Source organism: Raphanus sativus, chromosome 6 (assembly GCF_000801105.2).
Source record: "Raphanus sativus cultivar WK10039 chromosome 6, ASM80110v3, whole genome shotgun sequence".
Taxonomy (NCBI): Eukaryota; Viridiplantae; Streptophyta; class Magnoliopsida; order Brassicales; family Brassicaceae; genus Raphanus; species Raphanus sativus.
Window position 1 is genome coordinate 3519556 of NC_079516.1, and position 21544 is coordinate 3541099.

At 41.3% G+C, this 21544-nt stretch overlaps 6 protein-coding genes across 8 annotated transcripts; 3 read left to right on the top strand and 3 right to left on the bottom strand.

Moving 5' to 3' along the window:
• Positions 1-3125: 3125 nt before the first annotated feature.
• On the bottom strand, positions 3126-9074 carry LOC108811343 (potassium transporter 4). Of its 2 annotated transcripts, XR_008935438.1 has the most exons (10): positions 8904-9074; positions 8466-8703; positions 8132-8371; positions 7989-8039; positions 7607-7867; positions 7451-7503; positions 7212-7326; positions 6876-7124; positions 5077-6792; positions 3126-4956 (listed from the first exon to the last, which is right to left on the bottom strand). XR_008935438.1 is itself a non-coding variant. In XM_018583386.2 (9 exons), exons 1-9 carry the CDS (start codon positions 8937-8939, stop codon positions 5693-5695), a joined length of 2343 nt encoding a protein of 780 aa, XP_018438888.1. In that variant the 5' UTR covers positions 8940-9074; the 3' UTR covers positions 3126-5692. The 2 variants fall into 2 exon arrangements, 1 of the variants encoding a protein (XP_018438888.1); XM_018583386.2 differs by having other exon boundaries at positions 3126-6792.
• A 118-nt stretch (positions 9075-9192) lies between these two features.
• On the top strand, positions 9193-10856 carry LOC108811348 (UPF0496 protein At3g19330). Its single transcript, XM_018583391.2, has 3 exons — positions 9193-9507; positions 9620-10219; positions 10313-10856. Exons 1-3 carry the CDS (start codon positions 9432-9434, stop codon positions 10669-10671), a joined length of 1035 nt encoding a protein of 344 aa, XP_018438893.1. The 5' UTR covers positions 9193-9431; the 3' UTR covers positions 10672-10856.
• A 488-nt stretch (positions 10857-11344) lies between these two features.
• On the top strand, positions 11345-13364 carry LOC108811345 (glycerophosphodiester phosphodiesterase GDPD1, chloroplastic). Its single transcript, XM_018583389.2, has 5 exons — positions 11345-11928; positions 12114-12173; positions 12272-12553; positions 12636-12731; positions 12823-13364. The coding sequence occupies exons 1-5, from the start codon at positions 11665-11667 to the stop codon at positions 13213-13215; spliced, it is 1095 nt and encodes a 364-aa protein (XP_018438891.1). The 5' UTR covers positions 11345-11664; the 3' UTR covers positions 13216-13364.
• On the bottom strand, positions 13298-16601 carry LOC108811344 (phytyl ester synthase 2, chloroplastic). The gene is made up of 13 exons (XM_018583387.2): positions 16258-16601; positions 16121-16172; positions 15993-16048; positions 15738-15896; positions 15555-15659; positions 15304-15410; positions 15115-15236; positions 14920-15028; positions 14701-14831; positions 14245-14614; positions 13951-14064; positions 13778-13863; positions 13298-13696 (listed from the first exon to the last, which is right to left on the bottom strand). The coding sequence occupies exons 1-13, from the start codon at positions 16526-16528 to the stop codon at positions 13402-13404; spliced, it is 1977 nt and encodes a 658-aa protein (XP_018438889.1). The 5' UTR covers positions 16529-16601; the 3' UTR covers positions 13298-13401.
• Positions 16602-16908: 307 nt separating this feature from the next.
• LOC108811349 (uncharacterized) lies at positions 16909-18737 on the top strand. Its single transcript, XM_018583392.2, has 6 exons — positions 16909-17002; positions 17084-17151; positions 17321-17392; positions 17527-17693; positions 17777-17888; positions 18250-18737. Exons 1-6 carry the CDS (start codon positions 16924-16926, stop codon positions 18469-18471), a joined length of 720 nt encoding a protein of 239 aa, XP_018438894.2. The 5' UTR covers positions 16909-16923; the 3' UTR covers positions 18472-18737.
• Positions 18738-18900: 163 nt separating this feature from the next.
• On the bottom strand, positions 18901-21122 carry LOC108811347 (uncharacterized). Of its 2 annotated transcripts, none has more exons than XM_056988340.1 (5): positions 20537-21122; positions 20118-20154; positions 19783-20019; positions 19656-19703; positions 18901-19567 (listed from the first exon to the last, which is right to left on the bottom strand). In XM_056988340.1, the coding sequence occupies exons 1-5, from the start codon at positions 20836-20838 to the stop codon at positions 19121-19123; spliced, it is 1071 nt and encodes a 356-aa protein (XP_056844320.1). In that variant the 5' UTR covers positions 20839-21122; the 3' UTR covers positions 18901-19120. The 2 variants fall into 2 exon arrangements, with proteins under 2 accessions (XP_056844320.1, XP_056844321.1); XM_056988341.1 differs by having other exon boundaries at positions 20551-20749.
• Between the last annotated feature and the right edge of the window lie 422 nt (positions 21123-21544).

Sequence of the window (21544 nt, forward strand, 5' to 3'; positions counted from 1 at the left end):
AGAACTTGGGGAGAACATGCTTAGTCTTGTCACCCTTGATGTAACCATCTTGAGCTGAGCTATGCATGCCGCATTGTCTTCGTAAGAGAACTCGTCGGCTCGTCTTTACCATCCATGATTCCACATGCTGTCGAATATGGTGTGTCATGAGTCTCAACCAGACACACTCTGCTTGCTTCATGGATCGCCAATATATCCGAGTGATTGGATGATGTGGCTGATAGTCTGCTTGGGTTCTCCATGAAATGGTCGTGCCTCCATATGTGAAACATAGCGGTTTGGGACTTAGCACTGTGTGGATCGGACTGGTAACCTGCATCAACAAAATGCTTTCATGATATTCATGGTCCATTCGGATCATATGGTTTATCTCTCTTAGATAAATTCGACCATGAATGTCTTTGTATGTCCATGATCTGTCCGGATCATGACATCATCCATAATCCATCCGGATTATGTTCTTGTCCACTATATATCTTATTCATATCCTTTGACCAAAACTCTTTATGAACTTTTAGTGTCCACGGTCTGTTCATGAAGTGGCTATTGTGTTATAGTTTGAAGTTAATCAAAACTAAGCCACTTTTGGTCAATAGGACGTTCCTCTCACTTGGATGGTTTAGGTCGGATTTAAGACCTAGAGGAACTGGTCGGAACAAGCTGGACGGGGATTGTGTCGGGACCAATGATGATTAAGGTCGAACTAGGTCGGACATGATCCTAGTCGGTATGGTTCCTTTGGTCATGAATCTGATGGATTCTCAGACCATTTGATCAATCTATTCTTGGTACGTTGGATCATAGATCCTAACATTCATATACGGCTAATGATCTCTACTATAGATCATCGTAGTCTCTTCATAGCCTTTCCAAGAATCAATCATCTTAATCATCTTTTCTTTAAGTATAAACAAAGGAATATATTGACTACTATATGGACTGATCTGAAACGTTCTTATAGAACTTTCTACTAAGCATCACTTTCTATCATATCGTGTGTACATACACGCATGCAGCTGCATTTCAGTCCATGAACAACGCAGGAACGATGTTGTTCTATGAGAACTTCTTTCTCATTTCTCAAGGTATCTTATGTTACCTTTATATCCAGTGATATATCCAATGTCTACTACATCTTCCTTAGATGTCCAATTCTTTATTTTTCTTATTGGGTAGTAGCATTCACCACCTAGGAATTTATTTCCTTGTTCCTTAGTCCCTGTGAGTATCCTTGTGTGATCAAGCCATTCCTTTTGAATGCTTTATGTAGCATAATGTACGACCACTTGTCTGTACTTTCATGTTCTACAGCTCACGATTTTCTTTTCCTCACAAGACTCATCTGTTCACTGGTTAGATGGCGTCTATCTTATGTATTTGGCCAATACGCCCATCTCATACATTCTTTGGGTTTAACTCCACGTCCCATGTGTGTATGTGTCGACACCTTATATAATGTTCCATCGCGTTCTATCGCGTTCTAGACATGATACAATCGATTGAGATTTTGTTATTATCAGGATCATTGAATACTTTGTAGTTTGCAAGGCTACATTGTATGATACCTGTACCTTAGGACCGGCCGGTCTTATCTCATTGTCTAGTATGGTTTCTCTTTCATGAACCCGGATCTATCATTATGAGCACCTTATCTCTTTCTATTCGAGGTTCCTTGTATATGGAACATACTGGTCTATCTTGTATAGACTTTTACAGCAACTTGATTATGTCTCTACTAGGACATTTATATAGTGGTGCTAAGCTGGTATGACTTAGTCATTCTTTCGGGTCTGTCTGGCTATCATTCTTTCTTTGTTTATGGACGTCCAGTACATATATATCTGGTCCGAGGATCTTTGCCAAGACTAGGATGGTTAAAACCATTCCACTTTTACTTTCTATTTACCAGCTTATAGCTTTCTCCATGATGTTGGATAGTCGGATTCATCTTGTATGTAATCCGTGTACCTTGGCCACAATATGATCACCTTTGTTTGGCTCATGGTCTCATTGAATTCGTGGGAGAAAGATCATGTTCTCTTATCCAACATATATTCCCGATTTTCATCTCATCCTTAGATGATGTATTCCATCCTAGATGGCACATAGGTATGTGGTGGTTTATTCATAAAATCTTAGGATGGTCTATATCTGGATTATGACCCTTTATCATCTTTAGACGGGAATATCTATGCTCACTTTATATGGTCTGATGTATCTTATCTTTCATACATGTATTCTTGTGGTGTACCCAAGCTTATAGACTTTTGAAGTCTCAACCTTATAGGTTATGCCTTATACGGTCAAGCTATAATGCCTTATGGCCTTCGGCCAGGCTTATCATGTTCGGGTTTTATAGTATGGTCATGGACCACACGGAGTGTTTATTCTCCCCCTCATGAACATGCTATAAAATACGTTTGTTTGTCCTCACTTAAACGTAATGCTTGGACGGCCAGCATGGTTTTAGATCATGATACACGAATTTGTGGTCTGGTCATGATCACGGGTTTTGTCCTCACTACCCTTATGATCAGATTATACTTTCGTGTTGCTTGGAACAATGAAGCCTACTGAGTTTCCCTTGTGTACATGTTTCACAACGTGAGATCTTATGGATAACTCTTTGTGCCTTATTAATCAAGTTCGGACCAGGATGGCTAATCCGGTCATGCCATAAAGTGTATAAATCCGTTGGTGAACCTTACTGGTTACCTAGGCTTTTATGCCTTATCACACTGATCCTTAGCATAGTATTAGATCAGTTGGGAGAATGTAGTCTCGACCTCTTTGATATGTATGCCTTTGGCGATTTTCATAAGCTAAAGGAACATTTCCTTTTTCTTTGCTTTGCCCATTGGTTTATTATTGAAACCATTTTGATGTGGCTTGTAATGCCATTTCGACCTTTACTCCCTCCTCGGCCATGATTGGATCTACAACCACGGTTACTGTGGTATCCTTGTCCACGGCCAGTGGGGATTTTGGGTCTCTCTCAATGGGTCTTAGGTGATAAATTTCGTGCCTCTTAAGGCCATGCCTTAGGCGTGGTGGTCTAGACATACTCTTCTCGAGTTTTCATTCTCATTTGTCAATCAAAAATATTTTTCAAGCAAATTAATCAATGAAGATAAAAGAAAAACTTTTATTAATGCTATGAAATTTTGAATGACAAAACACCAAATCATAAGTATGAAGTCAGAATGTTTAAAGGCTTTAGACAATGGTCTAGCCGGCCACTCCATCTGTTACTTTGGACGTGGCTCCCATGGATTCTTCATCATCACTATCTGCCTCATAGCCGCTCATATCATCTTTCATCTGATTCATCTGTTCATTTTGAGATAAGTATAAGAACAGATCGTTGTATGTGGTGAAACCTTTATCTCGATAGGTTAGTTGTAGGAATAGATCTTTTGGATCTGCTGTGGAGAAAACTTTTTCAAGTAATTTCTCCTCTGTCAACTTTTCACCATAAAACATCAGTGTATGAGCTACTTTAGATAGAGCATAATTGTATTTTTCCACGGACCCAAAGTCCCGGAAACTGAGGCTCATCCACTCATGCCTTGCCTTTGGTAATATCACCTTAGTGTATCTGGACTTTAACTCTTTCCAAAGGCATCGAAGGCTTTGTATATCTTGGTACTGATTTCTCAGTTCCACATTGAGATGATGGCGCATTACTGTTAATGCCTTATATTTCTCATTCTCGGTTCCATGATCATCTTTGATGATACATTCACTAAGACCTTCTATCGTTAGTATAACCGAGATATTTATTGCCCATCTTAGATAGTTCTCTCCAGAGATATCTAGGGTATCATAGTCCATGGGTTGGAATCTCAACATCTGAAATCATATCAAAATGATTTAAGTGTTAGTACATACAATTTCTGATGCCATTGGCTATCCAAGAAATAAAAGGCACTCGGCCAGTATGTAAACAATAAGCCATACGGCTTGTGTGTGTAATCAATGCCTTTCGGCCACTCATGATCACACGGCCATCTTTGCGTGATCAATGCCTTACGGCTATTATTCAATCAGGATCACACGGCCAGCAAACAAATAAGAGGGCCACACGGCCAGTTTGCATTCTTTTAGAAATTTATTTTCTCATAACTCATCAATCTCTTAATCAACTTGTTTGATTTGTAAATCCCTTGAAAATAGTGGGATGGACGAGTGCATGGTCTAGCCATACCATATGGTATGCTACATCGACCCATGCGGTTTAATGGTCTAGTAGTACCATTCGGTACACTTTCTCGACCAAATAAAACGGATCGTGATTTAGCTGCACTGTGGTGCGCATCATCCATCACCGGTGATTGTGGATCATCGAGGATCACCGTGGATCACCTTGGATCACTGATCATCGTAGATCATCGCAGATCATCGAGGATCATCATGGATCATAGATCAACGCGGATCATTGTGGATGATCACCGTGAATCACAGGTGAAAAATCTAGTTGCACCTGAGGGTGAACATCATCGACCATTGATTTTGTTTTATGGTCTAATCGTACTTAAGAGTACGTATCATCGACCTTTACTTCATATGGTCTAGTCATACCTATTGGTATGCATCATTGACCTAAAAGAAAATCATGGTCTAGCCACACTATGGTGTGCATCATCGACCAAAAGATGTGGAAAACATTAACCTTATGTTTTGTTTGGACATATAGCGTGTCATCCTTAAAGGGGTATCACTTGTTGTCCATACAAAACTAAAGTCATGTAAAACTATTAAGGGTTTAGGGTTTTGATTTTAAAATAAAACAAGAACTAAAATCAACCAAATCAAATCGCAAAACCTTTTAAATCGGATTTAAGATGAAGAGAAGTTTGAAATCCGAATTGCTTGAACCACAAGTAAAGATTAGGGTTCTTGAGATCTTACCTTAATCTTTGCCGATCTTTTCTCCTTGGTTCCTCTTTTAGAAACCTTTAATAATCAACAATGAAAGTTTCAAAGTTGGATTAGTATGAGATCTAAGTACAATAGATATCGAAATTAAAAGAGATAAGGAGTTGGCGGCTATTAGGGTTTTGGATGATCTTTGACGGCGCGGCTTGCACTGGGAGGTGACGGCGCGTCTGGAGTCGGATTGATGCGTGGTCTGCGGCGCTGGATTCGTCTCGTCAAGAGCTTCAATTTGATATATTACTCGCCGTCTGGATCCTTACGGTTAGGGAGATATGGCTGTTTGAAGTTACGACCGAAATTAAGATTTTTGTGATCGCCGAATTTTAGCTAGGGTTTAGAGTCTCGTGCTGATAACGTGTTCTAATCCTAGTGTTCTTGTCTTAGAAATAGATCGAACTAAAGAGAGAGAGAGAGAGAGTCGTATGACTTAGAGAGGAATGAATTGTTATTATTCCATGAGTAATGAGTTCCTTATATAGGATTACATAGCTTGGAGACAAAGTCTAATAACTTGGAGTAGGGAACAAGTAACTTGGAGTAGGGAACAAGTAAATCTAGAACATTCCATAATAGACATCACACAATATTCATAACAAAATACAAATACAAATAGTGCGGTGTGTGTGTGACCCATAATAAGGAGTATACATATAACAACAATAAGCATACACCCACCATGTTGCATCATCGGTGAAGATGCTACACTAGGACACATAATAGGATCTTCTTCTTCTTCTTCTTCTTTTTTGGCTCATCAAACATAGTAAACCATGCCAACTTCAACGAGGCTAATGTGAGGTATGTTGAGTGCTACCGCTGGCCCTCTGCAGTTCTTCCTCAGAAACGAGTACCCTATATCTATTATCATCTTCTTCACCCACGTCGATGATTTCCTTGCTTTCACATACGAATGTCCCATTACATATGCAACCCCTGCCTCTTTCGCCCCTATCAAATCCATTAGCTCTTCCCTCACAGACGCCTCCATCCCACGACTACTTGCCTCCGTTAACCCAAACTTCACCCTCCTTCTCCTCACTTGCCCCTCCTGATACTCTTCCTCGTACACTGACCTCAAACTCTGCAAGGTCATCGATTTGCTGCTTTGTCTCCCCGTCTCATCATTCTCCTCTACTTCTGAAACCGTCAGGATTGAGTTTGACAGACTCTTGTCGCTACTTAACACCGCCATTCTCCCATCATATGATTGGTGGGACTCAGATGCCGAAGATTGGAGTTCCCCTGCTTCCATCTGGATGAACTCCGCTATGCTCTGTATCAACTGATTCTCAAAGTCCCCGTCCTCCCGTTGAATGTCTTTGTACCCATACCTCACTATGCACCTGTACATACGATAAGGCTTTGGGCATACACGCCCAACGAGGAAGCGTTCTTCAGGATATACATGAGGCACTGGCACTGATTTCACACAAACAAACACCACAACTTTATGGAATGCCGGGATGTTGGTCACAAAGTGTGAGAAAATTGCAGGAACTCCTGTTGCAAGTTCTGAGTATACAAGTCCTATTCCGGGCACACGGACAATCCCAAGACTAGGTCCTAGTCCCAGCAACCACTTCAGTGAAACTTTGTTATGGAGATCAAAGCTGTATTTCCTTCGAGTACCATAGTGCCACACATACATAGCGGTCATTGATATGCAAGCCAGCACCAAAGGCACCCAACCACCCTGTGGAAGTTTCATGAGCGCCGCTGAGAGATAGGCACCTTCGACTATCCATAGACTTCCAAGGAACAAAGCCCCCAGAAAACAACTCTTCTCCCATACCACGACTATGACAAGAGCCATGAGAAACGTTGTGATGAACATTACTATCATGAAGGCGAGTCCTGTTAGTAACGAGAAAACCTCCATCAGGTCCTGAAGAGAGAAAATATAAAAAAAAATAGATTCCAGTGAATAGAAAGTTTACCGTAGGCATTTCCAATCAAAATTGTGTCCCGGAAGCCTATAGTTACTGCAAGAGTCAGGATCATGAGGATCCAGTTGATCTCCGGGATATACATGTGTCCATGTTTTGAAGTATGGACTAATTTGACGCGTGGGAAGCATCCAAGAGCATGGCATTGTTTGATTATTGAAAATGTGGAGGTTATCGCAGCCTGACTGCCAACAATGGCTGCAAGTGCAGCAATAACAAATACAGGCCAGAACACAGGATCTGCATAGAAGATCAAAATCATATAAAGTTGGCATTGCGTAAATGAAACAAGTGAACTTTTAAAAACTGGTGTGAGAGTAAACAAACCTGGGACTGAACTGTAAAAACTGTTGGGAATAGACCCGAGGTTCTTTGATAAGAAAGCTGCCTGGCCCATGTATTGTACAACCAGACATGGGTACACAAGGAAAGCGAAAGCAAGCTGCACAGAACCAAAAGAAGTAAAATGTAACAAAACAAGGCTGGGATGGACATATGATGAAGGATGACTAGACAAGGCTGAGAACTCATGGGTAAAAGAACTAAGACATGGAACCTCCACTTACTCTGATTGAGACAGAGGTGAAATGGCCAAGATTTGAAAACATAGCTTCAGTACCTGATGAGACAGTGATAATCTTCAATTTAGTGAACCAGCTCATAAATGATTCAGAAGAAAAGAAATATTTTATGGTTATGTCTTGATCGAGAACCAGAAGTACCAGTTACAGAAAGAAGAATCCCTCCAAGAGAAATCCAGCCATCTTGACCAGTCACTCTGAAAAACTTGATGATATAAAGCGGGGAAATTGCATAGATGATCTTGGGATTCCAGTGTATGATGTTGTAAAAACCGAGGGAGAGGATAGAAATAAGCCAGATGATGACAATGGGTGAAAACATAAAAGCCACCCTGTGAGTACCAGAGTGTTGGAAAGCAAACAATCCAACTAGTATGACACAGGTAAGAAGCAGAAGTTGGCCTGCAGTGGTTGGTTAAAGAGAAAACCCTTCAAACTCCAAAACAAAACACCGAACCAAAAGAAAAGAAAAGTGCAGAAGATGTAATCAAACACGTGGTGGAAGAAATAAGTATTATATTACCGTCAGTCCATTTCTTCTCTGTAGCTTGCAAACCTGACATGGAAGACAGAACTGGAAGAAAGAAGGAGGGATTTATAGTCTCGGTCCCAAAATGAAACAATAATAAAAGAAAAGAAAGAAGACTAAAGTCTTGAATACTCTACCTGATATAGCTGGAGACAAAACCCCGTTACCTATGACGAGAGAAGCAGCAGTAGAAAGGACAAGAAGGAGTAAGACAGTCCTGAGCCTTTTGTGCTTCTCAAAGATTGTTTTAAAGGGGGAGGAATCAGTGGAGGGATCAGACTTGTAAGCTGAGAGCTCTTCGTCAGCAGCTTGCTGGTTAGGAAGTAAGCTAAGCTTAGCATGCCTACAAAGCAGCGAATAGAGAGCAAATATTCCGCCTGAAGAGAAGAGAAGAAAAAAAAAACATCCCGAGAGTCTTCTTTTAAAAATAAAAAAGCAGAAGAGATTAGCAAAAAAAGAAGGAGAGGGGACCTTGTCCATTGTCATGGGCATTGAGTAGTACAAGAAGGTACTTGAGAAGGGGAATGAGCGTGAGGGTCCAGAAAATCAGAGAGAAGGCACCAAATACGGCTTCCTCGTCCTTGTGCTGCTGCAGCTTGCCGATAAATGTGTTAGGAAACACATAGAGAGGAGATGTAGAGAGGTCACCGTAGACAACACCAATGCTCTGGTACGCCAATATCAAATTCCTCCCCCACGATAGCTGAAGCTGAATGGAGGAGAGAGAGGATTTGACAATTCAGAGAAAACAGTCAGGATCGGTTATTAAAAACAGGAAATGTATGTGAGAAGAGCCTAGAATTGTATAACATATGGTGTGCTTAGGTACTAGCAAGTATTAACTGAGGTCGATTGGTTAGTATTTATGGAGAGATTTACAGAAAGCACAAGTGAAGGAAGGGAAGTAACCTGAGAAGGATGAGTGACTCCAGAATAGGCCATCATCGCCTCAGAGAGAGAATCAGGTTCGATCTCTTCTCCTTGCTACCCTTATCTCCAGCGAGAATCTATTTAGAGACCCGATGACTTTTTGTCTCTCTCTCTCTCTAGTAGTATAATCTTATCAACTTCTGAACAGTTTTTCCACCGCTAATTAGCAAGTTTATGAATAATCTAATCATTTTCTCTCGGGAACTGAAACAGTGGAACAAAACAAAACAAGACAAAAAAAAAAAGAGACTTGTGGTTTGATTTTTTATTGGTTCTCCCTAGGCCTCTTGATAGTTACTAGATTTGAGATATTGAGAGATTAATGGCGGCGAACTAATGTGGTTTTAGATTATTATAATTACAGTAGTATTATGGGAAACCATTGATTGATTGGGGGTTTCTGGGATGAGCAAGCACAAGTGTGGAGCATCAAAGTCATTTCTTTCACTAGCTTTCCCATTCCATTTATGAATCATCAAATTTGTTATTTTCGTCTCCACTTTCTAGATGCCGCCCTGCCTTTCCTTCAACCCAGCCTCTCCCGCCGACGACCCTCTTCCTCATCATCCATCATCATCTTTAGGTAATATAACTCGGCTTTTCTACTTCTGCTTTTTTTTTTTATAAAAACGCACAGCACACCACGTGTTTGTTGAAATGCCTAAACGAGTTTCTTCTCTGGCTGGCTTGTACAGACGGGGTGGCCTCCTCCTCCAGAAACAACCTCTCGCCTACCTTTAATCTCAGCCACGAGTTGGCTCACGCTTTTCAGACTCCTTCCTACCACGACATACGTTCACTGGTTCATGTCGTTGAACCTGCTTCCCAACATCAACTTCCCGTTATCCAACCCGACATCAATGACCGGACCGAGCTGCTTCTCTCTCAGATTCTCCAACCAAACAAGGAATGCGTCCAAGCAGCTCTCGATCACGCCAAGCCCACTTCACTCACCCATCTCATCTCCACTTACTTCCAACACAGCGAATCCGCCACACGCCTTTGTTTGAATCTTTACCAAAGTGTACACAGCGCTCGCCACCTCTACACACCCCTCTTTGACCTCTTCCGCATCCTCCCCGGTGACGGTGATTCCTACGCCATTGACGAGTCTCTCTGTAACTTGGCATTCGACGTCTTCCTCAAGCTCGACACTTTTGAAAACCCTTTCTCATCTCCTGATTCTCACAGCTTTCAAGAGACTCAATTATGCTTCTCTCAGCTTAAGCACAATCTCGACACCCGTCTCCGTAAGTCTAGATCACGGGTCCGCCTCATCCACCATGCCACTGCTGGTTCGCCCTTATATCTTCTTCTTGCTGCTGTTGTTTTGGTTGCTGCTTCTGCCTCTCAATGCACTTCCCTACCCTTGCTTGTTTTTTTTGCAGGTCCCCTGTGCAGTCCTTACCTCCCTCACAGTTTCAAGAAGAAGGAGTTAACTAACATTTCTCAGCTCAATGCTGCTGCCAAGGGTACTTTTGTGCTCAACAAAGATCTCGACACCATTGACCGTCTTGTCTCCCGCCTCCACACCGGGATTGAATACGACAAGCTTTTCATTCGGCTTGGATTGGAGAGGGGGAGGGACGTGTATTCAGTTCAAGAGATTTTGAAACAGCTTCACAAGACCCACCTTAACCTCACTCATCAACTCAAGGATCTTGAGGATCATATTTGCCTTTGGTTCACCAACGTTAACAAAGCTAGATCGTTACTCCTTCAAGAGATCCATCTTCCCCGAATATAACCTCCCCCCAAATCTCTCTCTCTCTATATATCAGTTTTCCGTATTTGTAAGTTGGTTTTGGTAGAGTTTAGAGGGAACAAAATTACTGCTAGCTCTAGTCAAACTCAATCAAGATTTCATGGTCGGCTGCTTTTTTTTTTTTTGGAAAATCATAATCTCATATATCTGGATAGTTTGACGAGCTACATCGTGTTTTTTTTTCTTTTGCCTCTTGACCTGATATTACTGGAATGCAAGTACATATGCATTTGTTTCAATCCGATGTTGCAGCTGTTTGTGATGCAAATCTATTTGCTGAGGTTATTTGGGATATTTGTCTTCATTGGTGGATCCACTTGTTTTTGGTTCTTACAGTAACTTGAGCTTGTGGAGAGGACACCGTTACCAAATTGAATATATACATTAGACGTTAAGCTATCTGTAGCTGAGAATAGAGACTCTTTGGTCTGTCTTGACAATAGTTCAATATTGGATGTTGTATCGGTTGACATCACCATGTCAGACAATTATTGTTTCCGGTGAATTTGATTTGTAACAATCTGTCACTTGACTGTATAGGTAAATTCAACAAGGGGGCGAGGCCCTGTTTGGCTTTAAGGACAAGCTGATAGTCTCTATGATCTTGTTGGCTCTGCTTCTCTCACCAAAGCCTTTTAGTTTTTACTTAATAGAGGGTTTGGACTTTGGAGGATAATAATATGCGTTGGAATATTCCCAAAGATTAAACTAGGAAAGAAAAGGTGTCAACATCTATCAATTGCAAGCAACCAGGAAAGAGAGAGTCGAATATCCAAAAGGGATAATTTGACTGTTATTAGGAAATGATGACGTGGTGATCCTCAGAGAATATTCCAAGATCCCATCTTCGTCTTCCCTTCTTTTATCATATCTCTCTAATATATTAACCCTCACCCAAAGTCCATCTCTGAACTCATCAAACAAATCTTCTTCTCCCTAGCTCCTCTTTTGATTTTTCTATACATTAGATAAAAAATGTCTCTGAAAGCAATTCATGTAACGGAAGTGCCAAGCCTCGACAACTTCCCCGAGAATCCCTCCCTCTGCGCTTCTCGTTTCTCCCCTGGTGGTCTAAGCTCTTTCAAGATCCCAAAGTTTCTGGTGGTGGGGCATAGAGGTCACGGCATGAACATGTTGCAGTCCCCGGATCCAAGGTTCTCTGCCTTCAAAGAAAACTCCATCCTCTCCTTCAATGCCGCTTCAAAACTCCCTCTCGACTTTATCGAATTCGATGTTCAGGTTTCTTTCTTTCCTGGACTTTCCCATGTTTTGTTTTGTTCTGTGTCGGTTCGCTGCTTCCTTCTTCTTTTTGTTTCTCCACGTGACCGCCGCCCGCTACAGCACGTGGGAGTTTATATTCGTTGACTTTTTTTTGTTCTGGAAAATGTAAAAATAAATAAATTACTTTTTGATCAAACACACAGGTCACCAGAGATGGCTGCCCAGTCATTTTCCACGACGACTTCATCTACTCTGAAGATAACGTAAGACACGCCCTTTTAGTAATTAGCAGCTTTGGATTGGATTCTTGATGCCCTGAGAGATTATTTATTATAACAAAGAAATATAATGAATGGAACAGGGAGTGGTCTACGAGAAGAGGGTCACGGAGGTTAGCTCGTCCGAGTTCATGTCCTATGGGAAACAAAGGGAAACAGAGAAGAGCGGGAAGCCATTGCTGAGGAAGTCCAAGGAAGGAAAGATCCTCAAGTGGTGCGTCCAACAAGACGACTCTCACTGTACTCTTCAGGAGGCTTTTGAGAAAGTTGACCCCAAGTTGGGTTTCAACATCGAGCTCAAGCTTGACGACAACCTTGTCTATTCCTCCGACCACCTCTCCCGTCTTCTCCTCCCGATCTTGCAGGTACAAATACTTTTGACTGTGAATGTCATTACTACTCATTAGGTTTGGTTTGACTCACTGAGTTTACAAACGAATGTGACAGGTTGTGTCTGATTATGGAAAAGACAGACCCATCATCTTCTCCAGCTTTCACCCTGATGCTGCCCTCCTCGCCAGGAAGTTGCAGAGCATCTACCCTGTAAGTAGCCTTCATCTTTGTTTTGCATCCAAAAAGCTTAGAAACTTTCCACTTATTAGCTTATGTGCTGTGGAATGGAAAAAAAAATTAGGTGTTCTTCTTGACAAACGGAGGAACAGAGATGTACTACGACGTGAGAAGGAATTCGCTGGAGGAAGCAATCAAAGTATGTATAGAGGGAGGCCTCCAAGGGATTGTCTCGGAGGTGAAGGGTGTTTTCCGAAACCCAGCGGTGGTCAACAGGATAAAAGAATCCAAACTCTCCCTGATGACATACGGGAAGCTCAACAATGTAGCTGAGGCTGTGTATATGCAGCATTTGATGGGAATAGAAGGAGTCATAGTTGATCATGTGGAAGAGATAACAGAGGCTGTGAGAGAGATGACCAATAGAGATGCTCATGATACTAAGCCAAAGCCAAACTTTTCTGAGAGAGAGCTCTCCTTTCTTCTCAAGCTCATTCCTGAGTTGATACAACACTGAACTGTTAACTCTCTGTTAGTTACATATTATAATAGGATATGTTGTTTTCCCAAAAACTGGGTATATGAAAAATCTGACAATGTATGTGGGGATGCTGTTATCCTGAGAGCCCAAATGTTATATATAGATTGATATCAGTACTACTACCATCACCAAATTAAACTTTGATTGATTGTGTAAAGATATTCAAAAGGGAAAAGTGGGGACTTGGGTGAGGAGACCGTGCTGCAGGTGATAGTGGAGACGAGGCAAGAGTGGTCTGTAAGGATCTTCCTCCCTTCTCTGCTTCACAAACTCAATGCATCTCTCAACCTCCTTCCTTACCTCGGCGTACACTTGCTTTGCCTTCTCTCTGTCCCTTAATTCTTCCTCTCCCGTCTCTATCTCCTTCCCAAAGTAGTAATAGTATCTCCCAGGACACTTGGGTATCACTCCTGGCATGTGGAAATCTTGGTTACCCTCTTCTCCTTCTATGCTTCCCCTTTGAAACACCACACATGGCATGCGTCACACATTAAATTTAAATTACCAACAACGTACGCTGCTCTCTTATTCACATTACCTCACCTCTGGACCTTCCGCTGTTACTCTTTTTAGAACTTCTCTAACAAGCGGAACCTTTATCTGGTCATTATAATCCACAACTACCTGCATTGCATTCGTTACTTAGTCACACCAGCTATATATTAATAATGCACATGGTTGGGCACTAGAATAAAATGTGATTGTGCTTACTTTTAAGAAATCATCTTCTCCAACCCCACAAAAGGGAATTATTTTGGCTCCAAATTTGGCTGCAGCTCTCACAAACTCCGGTTTCTCTGGCCACATCAGCTTGTATTCTTCTCCCTGTAATTGACTAAATTGTGATGACTTGTTTTCACTACCACGACAACGATAGCAGCAATACAACACAATTATGTGATTAATCCTGATATATATATTAACAACCATATTCAGATGTCCAAAGTATCTGCTTTCATTTATGTGATTCTAAGCCGGAAACCCAATGAGTGGAAAACTACTGACCTTGCGGTGTAGAGCTTCGCGGATGCCTCCTGGGAACAACAGAATATGGGATTTTGCAGACAAGAGATTGTGAAGATGAGTGGCTGAGATGGGCACCGACCCCAACATTCTGAGAGTGTCGTAAAAAGACACATCAGGTAGTAATCCATCTCTCCTTCTTGTAAACATCATGGGATGCACTAGGGGCCGCAAATTGATGTTCCTCTCGTGAACAAATTGACCTGGGAGTGATATTTTGTCACTCGCCAGTAGCATATGATTTCCAACTAGTAGTACAGGTCCTTCCGATGGTATTCCCCCAAGCCCCCTCACCACTTTCCCATCAACTGTAGTCGACAGAAACACAGGGCCCATGATCATCTCAAGGAGCCTACTCGTTACAAGATCAAACAATCAGTTTTCTTTTTTTGTTATCATGCAAGAAATTTGGGACATTATATGTATGTTAGGAGGAACCTGTTGACGCCATAACATTTGTTAAATTCAGACAAGGTTGGTGGGATGAAGTCGGAGATGTAATCCTGATGACGTCCACGCCGGTAAAAAGAAGTGGCCTTAATGATACTGACCAGATCAATGCCGTCCTCCTGTCATATCCAAAAGCAAACAGAGATGTTCACGAATATTTGGCCATTGTATTCAAATGAAAGCAGCGGAGCGGAGATTGATATATACCAGAAAAAGGAAATGACCGTTGTCTTTGAAAGAACGGACTTCACATTTAGGCAGTTTTTTGCGAAGTCGTTTGCCTTCATATCTACTGGGTAATATATGGTCATTTCCGCTGTGGTTGGCAAAAACAAGTTAAGCTCAACCTACTCCGGTGGAAATTGCCATGAATATTAGAGTGAAGTGATTGGTGTCAGAAACCTGGAAAGAATAAGAGTGTGAGCTTGTACAAGATGAAGATGTGCATTGGCAAAAAGAGCAGCGGAATCAAGCAACTTGAGCTTCCACAAAAGTGTTTCTCTCCCAAATGTATCAGCTAGGAACTGCATAAGCAGATTGTTAAACCATTTTGACAAGATTGGAAAAACCATAAACGAGATTTTGACTTACAGATGTGAATGTCGAAGCTGTCACCAAATCTTGATAAATGTTTGCAGCTGTTTCGTTCTCCGGAAGCCCCCTGACCCAGTGAGCAAGCATTCTTTTTAAAGGGCCACCTTGAAATTTCAAAAAGCATGTCTTATATGTGACCAAACACACACATGTTTACGAATCAAATAAAAGTGAACCAAATTTTGATCGGAGTTTCTGTAGATGCATAAACTAAATTGTGGGATGATATAAAATTTGTGAAGGGATACCTGGAATCAAGCTTAAGAGAGAAGGAAATGCAAAAGCAAGTTGGTCAGGAAAGAGTTTGAGTAGGGGAGGAAGATGTTGGAGGGAAGAGTATCCAAATGATGTAGCTGCAAATGCAACAATACTCTTTAGACCATGTAAGCAAATGTTCATGGATTAATGAAAGGCTAAGCATATCAAGTCACCTGGATTAGAAAGAATGAGGAGAAGATCAATATGAGGATTGAAGGAAGCGACGGCAAGTGCAATGCAGGCACCGAGAGATTCTCCAACAAGATAAATGGGTTTGCCCGGTGACCGCTGACTTTCAGATTCGACAGTGGTTTCGACCATCCGGACAAGATCTAAAAGCATTCATCAGTAAGTGGTAGATATGAAACCTAATCATGAATTAGCAAAAAAAGAAATAAGAATGTAAAACAGTAAAGAGAAAGCAATACCTGAAAATGAAGTACGATTAGTGGGTGGAATGTGAAGGCACCAGATATCAAACATCCTTGAAAGAAAACAAAAGCACAATTAATCACAAAATTGCGAAAGAAGAAAGGGGGGGGCAGGGGGAGCTCACTGTCCAAGTTTCTGGTGCTGTCTGATTAGGCCAAGTCCATTTCCATCGATACCTACACACCAACCACTAAGTCATCATCATAATTAAACTAAATTAAATGGTTTCTGAATTTAGAGAGCAATTTAGCCTCAACTAACCAGGTAGGAAGAGGAGAAGTGGGGCGCGGTCACGTCGAGCCTTGCTTTCGAGGAGGAGGGGAGAGAACCAGCGAGAAGGGCTGTTGTCTTCCGGTCTGATGAATTCCCTAGCCGCCTCCAGGTACTCCCTGAAGCTCTTCTGCTGCTTCTGCTTCGAGCTAAAAGCAGAAACGGAGAATCGCCGTCCCGGGGGTAGCACTACTCCAACAGAAAGCAGCTTGTGCCTCTCTCCGATGACGCCAGAGAGCATATGAAATCCGGTGGCCGCCATGGGAACAAGAAGCTACTTCTGGTTGGTGATCCAGCTTCCCTTCCTTCCTTCCTTCATTCATTTGTACCATCAGATTCTTAAAAAAAAAATATGTTTCCTTCCGTTTTCCAGGCGTAACGAAGATCTCATGACTCAACGGTCTCTCCATCTCTCACGCACGCCCACACGCACGCCAAGCCGTGATGCAGCAGCCTAAGAGGCCCAATAATCATACTTTATTAGTTTGACCCATTCACTATGCAGCAGGCCAAGAGACCCAATAATCATACTGTATTGGGCTTGTTCCTCTTTTAGTTTGACCCATTGTAAATGGGCCATTGACTGTCAATAAAGATGCAATTTATCTGACCCAAAGGGCAATTTAATGGACCTTTCAGGCCCAACACCTCGTGCCTATGTTTGGTGTGGGGGGGTCTCTTCTCCTAAACCCTTTGTGCGTTTCCAACCCACTCTACTCCCTTGCCGTCGCTTCCGGTGAGTCGTCTCTCTTTCTCTCTCGACTTTCTAAATTGATTTGAGTTTTAAAGGGTGAATGTATCTCTGTATTGATTGTAGTTGGTCAGGAACTTATTCGGAGAACAACAATGGCCACTCAAGCTGCCTCATTCACTGGCAACTTAAAGGTAATTAAAAAAAGTTAAAAACTTTGTTTCTCAATAGAGGCCTGCCTTCTTCTTGTTCATTAGTAACATTTCCCCTTCATACTTGATTCATGTGCGATGCAACAAACTTGTTCAAAATAGGACCTTTGGCTATGCATTGACCTTGAACATTTCTTCCTGTTTTTTGCAGAAAGCTGTGGCGGGTATAAAGCGTATCAATCTCGACGGTCTTCGTTGGCGAGTTTTTGATGCCAAAGGCCAGGTTCCTTTCTTCTCTCTTTATTCCTGTGTTAAGCTCCATAGTCCCTAGTTTTTTTTTTTAACATTAGAAGCAGCAGGGCTTCCCCTGCCTTATCCTTGTGTTAAATCTGAATGATTTCATTTTGATATAAAAAGGTACTGGGTAGACTAGCATCTCAGATATCAACAGTGCTTCAAGCCAAAGATAAGCCTACTTATTGTCCCAACCGCGATGATGGTGATATTTGCATTGTTCTCAATGCTAAGGATATCGGCATCACTGGTAGAAAGCTCACTGACAAGTTCTACCGCTGGCATACCGGGTTACTACCTTTTTTTTTATCATGATTTTTTTGGCTATTTTCTTCTAGTTAATGTTAATCCCTCTTTGTTTGTTTGCTTACAGATATGTTGGACACCTGAAAGAACGGAGTCTGAAAGATCAGATGGCCAAAGACCCCACTGAGGTCATCCGCAAGGCTGTCTGGCGCATGCTTCCTAGTAACAATTTGCGTGATGTGAGTCTACTACATTTGACTGAAACTTTTTTTCTCTTAGTTTTCTGAAATTACTCTTACACTTTAGAATCCTTCATGAGTCAGCCTTTGAGATTCTGCTTGATGCCTTATAACATGTCTGTCACCCTTTGTTTTTTTTCAAATAATGATTTAGAGGAAGATGGTTTTGGTGGCCACTTAGTTTGGCTATTTAGTCAAATTGTTTCTTCGGTGGGATAACATTTCTTAGCTTAGCTAGCCTGTTTGTGTGCTAGTATCAGTTCCTAGATAAATTTGCTTTGCATTGTTCAGATTTGTTTCTTGCCAACAATAACATTCTGAGTTTTTTTTTCTTTTTGGTTTCTTCATGTGGGTTTTATAGGACAGAGATCGGAAGTTGAGGATATTTGAAGGCAATGAACATCCTTTTGGGGACAAGCCACTCGAGCCATTCGTCATGCCTCCTCGTACAGTGAGAGAGATGCGACCGCGCGCAAGGCGAGCAATGATCCGTGCCCAGAAGAAGGCAGAGCAGGCAGAAAATGGTGGAGCAGAGGTTAAGAAAGGTAAGAAGAGGACTCCTTCTCAAAGTGTAACTGCGTAGAAGAAAAGCTTTCACAGATGTTGTTGATTCAGTCTTATTAAAGCAACGATCATAATGAAGGGCGTGGTGGATAAGCTTTGTAAGTTTTTTTTGGTTGTTGAGTGCCAGACAATAGACACGACGGCCCTATCATAAAGCAAAGCAAAACCCTTAAACATGGTCTCGTTTCTGGTTTAACTGTTAAGCTCTGTCTTCTTCTGCTGTCTGTCAGCCTAGATAAGTGAATACTTTTTGAGGAATGTTAGTAGAATTAAGCATTTATGCTCCACGCATTCCAGTTCCAGCCATAGTTTTGTGTCTACACTGATAGAGAGATCTGTCTTGGTCTCTGTTACACTAGCCAAAAAGGATCCTATAATTTGATAACAAAGACCATTGATTTCTAGGGAGAAATGAGTTCTTAAAGTGCTATATATCCCAGTCTTGTAATAAGCCAAAGCCAAACCATTAGGAAAACTGAAGGCCCTATAATTTGTTGACAACAAGTTTTGCAAGGAGACATAAAAATTACAAACAATGTCACGGCCACGTGTTACTTGTTCGGTAGAGAACAATTATGTACTCATCATCTATAAGGTAAACGTAATATAATAATAACAAAACAACAAAAAGAAGAAGCAAAATGTGGATCATTCACACTACTCGGAGCCTACCCTGTCCACACTCTTCCTTCCCCTCTCAATCTGATGTGCGTGTCAATATTGCTCTTCCGAGTTTTGTCATGGCAGTCAAGGCTTCTCCTAGACCGATCCAGATGTTGGTGATCAAAAGATATCCTGAGCTTGCTGCTAATACTACTCTTCTTCCACTGCTGACTCTTTGGCGGCAGCTGCTTACGCTCTGTGCTCTGTCTCGGCTTCTCTCTCCTCTCCACACTCTTCCTCCGAGTAGGTCCATCTTCTCTCACACCACTGCTGCTCCGGCAGGGTAACCTCTCTACTGTGGTGATGAATTTCTTGAGGTGTCTCATGTATTCAGGGTATTGTTCAAGATCGCAGTGGTTCCCTCCTTCCACCCAAAGCGGCTCATACTTGTCTTTGCACAGTTCCCATAGTTGTTTCCCATGACAACAGTCCACTACTTCATCCGAAGTTCCCTGCACCATCCATATATATATTTAATAAACTCAAAAATTAAACCTGAAAATGTATCTCAAAAGCCTAAGCCAACACTAACTAACTTACATGAATGATGAGAACAGGGCAATCGACGTATGGGATTTTGTCGATATTCTGCAAATAAAAAACACACATGTGGGAGAGTGGGATAAAACTAAGGAAGAAATGAAAGCAATTCTTTCTAGTTAATTACCTTGTAGATGTCGAACCAGTAGGTTTTCTTAACGGCATACATTACTCTTAAACCGGAGAGGATAGGGCTGTGGAGAACGACGGCTCTCAATAGAGGCAAGCGGGAAGCAATATGTAATGTGGGACCGCTACCTACAGACTGGCCGTAGAGGATAACATCTTCCTGTTTAGAGCCGTAGGTTTCTTCAAGACACTTATAAACAGCTTCGATGTCAGCATACGTGTTCTGCTCACTCGGCTTCAATCATCAGAATGAAACAAAATGTTATTTTAGTCCTAAATGGAATAATGTAATCCAGCTATCAGTTGAGGTTGATGGTGGTAAGAGGGACAAACCTTTCCAGTTGATTGTCCATACCCGGAGTAATCATATCTGCAAACACAAGAAAGCAAATCATGATTGCACTAAATAATATCGCAAGCACGAACTAATTTGAAGCAGAGCTAAGATATGAAGTCTTATTAACATTTGACCAAAAAACTTTTTTCTGTTTTTCCAACACAAGAAAAACAGAACCAACAAATAATCTTACAAAAAAAGAACTTGGTCTCTCAGTTGTCTAGAGAAGAAATAGAAAGAATATATACTGATTTTTATATATATATATATTATATATATATATATATATATATATATATATATATATCATCAAAAACCAATCAAACACAAGTAAAAAAGGGTGTGTGTGCGTGTAAGAATTTGAACAAAAAAAAAAAAAGAATTTGAAGGTTCAAAAGAAAGTAAGAAAGATGTACCCATGAGATTAACCTTGAGATGGATGCTAAGCTGGATGAAGAGCTCATACATCTGTCCCAGATCGGTGGCGTTTCCATGCGAGTAAAGCAGCGTCGAAGTAGCCATCGGGTGCCTCACGTACATGGCCATTATCTCAGTGCCTCTTCGGGTCTGAAGCTTGTGTATTTCCACGTTTTCTCGGTGTGGGAAAGGGGCGAGAAGCAACAGTCCCGTCACCTCGTCCATGACCACCTTGTAAGACGGAGGACTCGGAGGGAAGAAGGCGAACTTCGCCGCCACCGAAGACGTCACTCCTCCCATCTCCTTCCTTGCTCGGTCTGTATCTACGCAAATAGCATTCCCTTGTGATTTTTGAGATTTGAAGCTTTTTGTTCTTCTTTTCTTGGGAAGAGATGGATAGACGGAGACTGGTAGTATTCAGCAATAACAAGCGGCTTTTTACTAGTTTGTTTACATTTTTCTATGTTTCTTTTCATGATTCCTAGGCTAAAAATACGCAAAAGATGAAAACTGCTTTCGACAAGGTAATGTGACTATGTCTATCTAGTTTGTGTAGGGGTTAGGTTTGGGCAACGTGTCTCCTATGTGATTTGACGTAATTTACTTTTATATCATTATCCACCAACAACACTCTTGCTTAAACAAAAAATCAAAACTATTATACGTAAGAACCTCCAAAAAAACTACACAAGACTGCTGATCTGAAAGTTTATCCCCAAAATAATGAATATACTCTTTTTAATTATTTTTTAATATGTAGATGTTGAGCTGATATTAAATAGTAGTATCAAATTATTAGGTGTATTATCCACGGCTGATAGAACTGGACAGACTATCTATTCTATTAATTCTGATGTTTGACCTATTGATAAAAGGTTATGTCCATTTTTTTTTAAACTGATTTTTATATAACTGCATCTATTAAATATAACACTAACCACGTTCTATTTTTCTATAGCAAAAACAATTAATTTTCTTTTGCTTCTCTCTTCCCTTTGCTTTAATC